A 6,797-nucleotide genomic window follows, 5' to 3' on the forward strand; every position below is an offset into this window, starting at 1 on the left:
CGCTCTCCTCCGCAGGGACCCGCGCGCCTGGCCATGGGCCCTCTGAGCCGGGAAGCCTGGGCCCAGCGCCTGGGCGCCTTTCGGGCCGGCCCGTCTGCTTTCATGGCAGGTCCCGAGGGCGAGAGTTTGGGACGCGACCTGCTGAGTGACCTGCGGAGTGAGAAACTGAGCGAACAGACTAAGGTAGACCCTGCTCGCGTCCCCTGCCTCTAGGGACACCCCAGGTGTCCGCACTGCCGACCCTCACCTTCAGGGTTCCCTCCCGACATCCTAGGTTTCCTTGCTGGCCCTGAGCATGGAGTTCCCAGACCAGCTGTGGCCGGATGCTGCAGAGGCAGAAGCGGCTGCCACCTCCCTGCTGGACACCCTGCGCCTCTTAGCCCCACGGCCTTCGGTTCTCCGGCGGCCCCTGCTGCTGGCAGCCACCGCGGCCCTGGTGGCAGGAGGTGCGCTCGGCCCCACCTCTGGAGCCTCTGGGCGCCTGCTGCCCCTGTTGCTGGACCTGGCCGCTGGTCGGGATGGCGATGGGGTTTTTGGCCCAGCCGCCGAGCAGCGTCCCCTGCAGGCCACGGCCTGGGAGTGCCTGCGGGAGCTAGAGAGCTGCCAGCCAGGGCTGCTGGGGGGTTGCCTGGGGTTTCTGCGTGGCCTGCTGGGCCTGGAGGGCCCAGTGCAGCCACTCAGCCTGCTGCTCGCCCTTGCCCTACGCAATGGCTTGGTGATCCGGGCCAGGGCTGGGGCCGGCCTCGGGGGCCTACTCACAGACAGCCACTTCCCCACCGGAGGTGGGCCCCGCCCCTGGGACTGGACACTAGCCGAAGAAGGAGATGGCCGCTTACAGCCCCAGGCGCCCAGCTGTCCAGCAGCTGAGGAGGGGGGCCGTGGCCTTGCAGCACTGGAAACCAGCCCTGAGGAGGTCCGGGAACTGCGAGCCACCGTGGCCCAGCTCCTGGACGTCTGCTACCTGCTCACTCCTGTGGCCCAGGCCCAGCTCCTGTGGCTACTGGGCTGGGGCCTTCAGGGCCTTCGTGGCCAGCCACCAGCACTCTTCAAGCCGCAGCTGGTACGGCTGCTGGGCACCGGCCAGCTTGCCCTGCTGCACGCCATCCTAGCGCTCAAGGCAGCCTTTGGAGAGGCCCTGTTCACTGCCCAGGATGAGGCCCTACTGCTCCACCGGCTCACCGCAGCTGCCCAGCACCCAGCCCTGCCCGCACCCACCCACCTCTTCTACCTGCACTGCCTCCTGAACTTCCCAGAGAACTGGCCCCTGGGCCCCTCTGGTGAGGAGGGCCCTCCATTGCTGCTGGGGGTCCAGCTGTGCCAGGGGCTTCTGCCCAGCCTCCTGCAGGAGCCGATGACCCTCCTGGCCCACCTGCACCTGCTGTGCCTGCTCTGTGCGGAGGACGGAGAAGAGGAGAGCAAAGGCCGGGTGCAAAGCCTGCGGTGCTACCTGGAGAAGGTGCTGGCTGGCTTGCGGCAGAGGGCCTCCCTGGCTGCAGGGCCCCGGGCCTCAGCCACGCTCTGCTTCCGGGCCTCCTACCTGGTTGCTAGTTGCCTGGCGGGGCAGCCCACAGTGCTGACTTCTCTGACTCAGGGGCTGGCCCAGCTGTACCAGTGCCGGCCGGCGCTGGCCCCCCATTTTGTGGATCTCTTGAATTCAGTGGGCCCTGAGCTCAGGGAGCCCCTCAGGGTGGCTCTGCGTCAGGAGGTGGTGCTGGGGACGGGCAGCGATGGGGCCTTGCGATGGCACCTGCAGATGCTGGCCAAGGTGGCGGGCCGGGATGGCCAGAGTACCACACTTCGTTTCCTGCAGGAGGCGGCTGCCCACTGCTCTGACTGGGCCCTCCAGCAAGCACTGTTGCAGGTCTGCCGGAGCCTGCTTCGGGACGGGGTGGCCGGGGGCTTGGCGGACTTGCTTCAGATGCTGGCTAGTCAGCTTGAGGACCCTGATGGTCAGGACCGTGCCCGCCTCTACTACCTCCTCCTGGCCCACCTTTCAGAGACCAAGCTGGCCATGGCCCTGGGTCCCTCGCTCGCCGCCCCCGCGCTGGCCTCCTCTCTGGTGGCCGAGAACCAGGGCTTTGCAGCCGCACTGACAGTGCAGGAGGCCCCCGCCGCCCTTCGTCTGAGCGTGGGGCCCCGGCGGCTGGAGGGCCCTAGCCCTGTGCTGCAGCTGCTCCTGGAGCCGCTGCAGCCCCTCTACTCCCTGGAGCTGCGCTTCCGCGTGGAGGGCCAGCTCTACAGGCCCCTGGAGGCCGTGCACGTACCCTGCCTGCACCCCGGCCGCCCTGCCCGCCCTCTGCTCCTGCCGCTGCAGCCCCGACGCCCCGCCCCGACGCGCCTGTGCGTTAGCGCCGTCTACACCACGCCCACCGGGCGCACCTGCCACGCCCACCTGCCGCCCCTGCCGGTCAAGTTTGAGGACCTCTTTCTTCCTTTCCCATCGCCCCTCGAGGGCACGGGCTCCAGCTTCTTTGAGGAGCTCTGGGCCTCCTGCTTGCCCAAAGGCACCGAGAGTCGGGTGTGGTGCCCGCTGGGGCCTGAGGGGCTGGAGGCCCTGGTGTCCCGCCGCTTGGGACCCTTTGTGGTGGTCGCCCAGCCCCCTGACAGCTACTGTGTCGCCATCCACCTGCCCCCAGCCTCCAGACTGCTACTGCGGCTGGGGGCGGCACAGGAGGATGGAGTGTCGGTGGCACTGCTGACCGACGACTGGACTGTGCTGCCCCTTGTGGGGGATTATCTCCGGGGTCTCTCGGAGGCTGCCTGAGCCTGGGTGCAGGCACAAGGCTGGGGGCTTGCCCTGGAGAGGCGGCTTAGGGCCCGCCAGGCCTTACTCCTGTGATCGCTTTTATAAAACTCTTGTTGGCCCCCACGCCTCCCCTGCCTCGTGTGCTCATGGGGAGGGTCTGGGGGACTCACAGGCCCTCGGAAAAACTTCCAGAATAAGAACCCTTATTCTGGTAGGACACCCCCACCCAGAAAGCCTACCATCACTCACTGCCATCGATTGGATTCTGACTCACAGCAACCCTGTGTAGTAGGGTCTCCAAGACTTTGTAAGGGTTTGAACCGCCAGCCTTGACAGCAGCAATTCAGCACTTCCCCAGACAGACTTCATCTCCACTGGCAGAGAACCGAAGGAGGGGACTTTCTACTCCAGTAAAGAGTTACAGTCTCAGAATGCCCACAGGGACAGTTCTACGCTGTCCTATAGAGTCACTAGGAGTCGGCATAAGTGAGTTTCATTTGGGGGGGGTGACAGGAGCCCTGGCGATGTGGGTTTCCGTGTTGAGCTGCTAACCCCGAAGTCAGCAGTTTGAAACCACCAGCCCTTCCTCAAGAGAAAGATGAGGCTTTCTACCCCAGTAAAGCCACACGGGCAGTTCTACCCTGTCCTATAGAGTCACTATGAGCCGGAACGGACTCGAGGGAGTGGCCGAGAGCTACCGACCTCTCCATGTCCCCCTGGCCTTGCCCAAGGCCACCCAGCATACTGGGGACAAGAGGGGAGGCTGGCTGTGCCTGTAAAGCTTTCATCTCAGAAACCCTGTAGAGCTGCTGTACACTGGTCACTGTCAGAATGGATGTGGTGGCTATGGGCTGGGACCCCGGGGCACTCACGCTAGATAAGGTAATTACCAACCCACAAGCGGAGGCGGGAACATAGGTGTCCCTTGGGTGGACTGGAACCCGTGCTGGGAAGGGCCAGTTAGGAAGACTCAGTTGGGGGCTGAGAGGGTATCACTTAAAGGCCAGAATGTTTGCCTTCTAGTTAATTTTGCCCCGGGATCCCCTGTCCCATGGCCTGGGCTCAAGCTAGCCTGGCTTTCCCTAACCTCGGCCTCCCAAGAAATCCAATCTGCGTGGAGGGAGGTTTCCTAACTGTTCCCCGCCTTTTTTCTTTTTCAGATAAGCCAGGCATTTAGGATTCAGTTTATTGAGGCCAGTTCTGCTGCCAGATCCTGAGCCGGCAGTTACTACACAGGTTGCTTCATTGAATCCTTTCAGCGTCCTGTGACGGCCCTGCAGATGGAGCAAGGTATAGGTCAGAGATTAGCCACTTCCCTGGAGTCACCAAGCTGGTTGGTGATAATGTTTTGTCATCCTGTTGCAGTTTCCATGCTGTCTGCTTTAGAGCAACCCTGCGGGGGGCACAACGTCCCCAACCCGCCGCCTGAGCCAGCCCCAGGATTCGAGGAAGCTGTAGGTTGCATTGCACCGTGGGAGACTGGCCAGGGGCTGGACTTTACTGTTTGGGGAAAGGCCCCTCTGCCATCCCTACCTTTATGGCTTCCAGCTCTCTGGTTCCTAGCAGCCAAGCTTGCCTTTCCCCCAAGTGGGGACAAGGAAAGGTGGCCTGGGACAAGCAGGAGCTATTACAGGTAGGGGTCAGGAGACCGGTCCCAAGTTCGACCTTTGCCTGTATTGCTCAATGACCTTGAGTAGGTTATTGCCAAATCAGAAAGGGCTTGGCTCGAAGAAAACAATTTTTCTCCAGCTCTTTTCCCCAGGAAAGGACCGGAGACAGAATCAAGGGCTTACAAAGGCACTGGAAGGCATGAAGAGATGTCCCCAGAGTTGTTGACTTCCAGAACATACTGCCATGTCTGTCCTCACAGCTCCCAGAAGCTGAGACTGGACACTGGAACACAGGCTGGGGCAGCCACCGCTGCCTCTTGATACCTGCAAAGCCAGGGACCCGGGGCAGCCCACCTCCTCCACTGCTGGCCCGTATTTCCCGTTGTTCTGAGTCCAGCTAAGGAATGGGATCTATTTCTCGTGCAGGACTCTGGTAGCAAGGGAGTCCAGCATACGTGCTTGTTTTCAACGATTGAGGCAGAAGGAGATGTTAGTCATTAGGCTATGATTAAACTAACCGGTTCCTGTGGTGACTAACCAGCCACCCCTTTGCCCATCAACCCACCTATTCAAGCATCCATCCCAGGTTATCTGTCTCCTGTTCTGTAGGTGGCCTTCAAGTCATCTTGCCCTGAATATGTTGCGGTGTAATTACTTTTCTGAGGGCAGACCAGGAGCAGAATTGCTGAGTCATAGGGCATGGCTATGCATAATTTGATTAAATAATGTCAGAGTCAATAAAGATTTTTGCTCTGTATCCACTCAGCATGCCTGGAAAGGCATACAAAGAGGTGAGGTGAAGTCTGTCAATCCATCATGCCCACCACAGTCTACCCCTTTGCCTCCTCAATATGCATACACACCTGCTGTAGGGCAGTGAGTTTTTCTTTTTATGTGACTCTTCTGGCCTTGGTCTTTGAGCTCCCACAGACTGATTGGGTGATATATGCAAATAAGGCTTAAAATTCCCAGGATTGGCTGGGATATGCAAATAAGTTACCTGCAACCCACCAAGGGGATTGATCAGGTTTGCCATGCTGCTGGGCTTAACAAGAGCTCATCTCAGAGAAAAAAGGGACAGGCGTGGACCCCTTTGGACCTGGGGTCCCTGTGCCGAGAACCTCCCAGACCCAGGAGATGGAGAGCTGTAAATCGGAGCCATGGCATTTGGAGGTGTCTGCAGCAGCTTGGGGTCAGCAGATGGCTACAGAGCCAGAGCTTGTCTTTGAGCAGAGACTTCTTGGCAGAGTGGGGTGCCTCTGGGTACTTACCAGTGAGTTGAAACATTGTAACACTTGCCCGAGTGGGACAGAGGCCAAGCTGGGACATGGACCAATGGCAGGAGCCTGCCTGCAGGCACAGCCTGGAAGAAGCTGTTAAGATCAAATAACTGTATCCTGAGTTGTTCCTGCAACTTCAAGCGGATCTCGAATTGTAGTCTGTTACTTCCCGAACAAGCTCCTAATTGTGCGCGTGGTCTGTGAGCTCTGTGTGGCCATTGAACCCACCAGAGAAGCAGAGACTCATGGGAGGGAGGGACGGTGTGAGAGCTGGTTGGAAAAAAAAAAAAAGATTGGAGGAGGTGGGTCTGGTTTCCATCCTACAGCAATCGATCAGCCTTTGTCTGATGCCGAGTCTCCGCCCCAATCAGGAAGTACAGGGACCGCTGATGGCCCCATCTGACATTTTCTCAGACTTAAACTTCCTACGATGTTAACTTCACAGCGTAGTCTTGCTGGACTCTTGCCTTACACCAACAATTCTTCCCTGTAGCAAACTCTTCATGAAGGTATGCACGCTCTAGCAAACGTGGTGAAGAAGCTAGATGGTGTCTGGCTCTCGGAAGGATTCCCAGCTGGCGTCTTAAGGCTTGTTGTCAACCCGGCAGCCAGCGAGGCGGCTAGGTCCACATGGAAGAAGCGTACCGGCCTCTGTGATCCAAAGATGATGATCACAAAATCCAAATATGAGCGAGGGAGACGATCAGAGCTTAAATTGTGAGCACCTGGTTTGCAGAAGTGGGTGGATGACAGGGAAGCCCCAAATCCATTTGCAGGGTCCCCACGTGGATTTAGCTTCTGGTGAATTCCCTCTGATCTTAGTTAAGGATGTGGATAGCCCTGTCATCAGACAGAACAGTGTGAAGTCGATTCGTGTGGACGTAGGTTAAAATATAATATCAATCGATCACCCTATTGACACATTTTAAAGCTGTTTCAGTTTTTTGTTTTTCGCTTTTTTAAGTGAAGGGGATTGAGCCACTGGGGAATCCCCTCTGACCATGGACAGGACTGTGAGGAGCCTTGCTAACGTGCAGAATGTATCGCAAAGTGGATTGTTGCAGACGCAGTTCGACTAACATTCTGCACCCTGTCTATCATTTGATCTTCCTTATGATCCATTTAAATTTGCCCTGGCTTTTAATAGTTCCTACTTTCTTT

General features: G+C 58.6%; 1 protein-coding gene across 9 annotated transcripts in view; it reads left to right on the plus strand.

Annotated features, from left to right (window-relative positions):
* Positions 1–28: 28 nt before the first annotated feature.
* Positions 29–6,797, plus strand: part of AP5B1 (adaptor related protein complex 5 subunit beta 1) — an 8,528-nt gene continuing 1,759 nt past the window's right edge. Inside the window, exons 1-4 of one of the 9 annotated variants that reach the window (XM_045297294.1) lie at positions 29–183; positions 275–3,232; positions 3,907–4,379; positions 4,496–6,353. In XM_045297294.1, the coding sequence (XP_045153229.1) occupies positions 34–183; positions 275–2,764 (2,640 nt within the window). In that variant the 5' untranslated portion in view covers positions 29–33 and the 3' untranslated portion in view covers positions 2,765–3,232; positions 3,907–4,379; positions 4,496–6,353. Of the gene's footprint in view, positions 184–274; positions 3,233–3,906; positions 6,354–6,797 lie in introns of all 9 variants that reach the window. The other 8 variants (XM_045297295.1, XM_045297297.1, XM_045297293.1 and 5 more) reach the window with 8 other exon arrangements.

This window comes from Echinops telfairi, unplaced genomic scaffold, assembly GCF_000313985.2.
Source record: "Echinops telfairi isolate 266 unplaced genomic scaffold, ASM31398v2 ScPeMD7_7417;HRSCAF=8455, whole genome shotgun sequence".
NCBI lineage: Eukaryota > Metazoa > Chordata > Mammalia > Afrosoricida > Tenrecidae > Echinops > Echinops telfairi.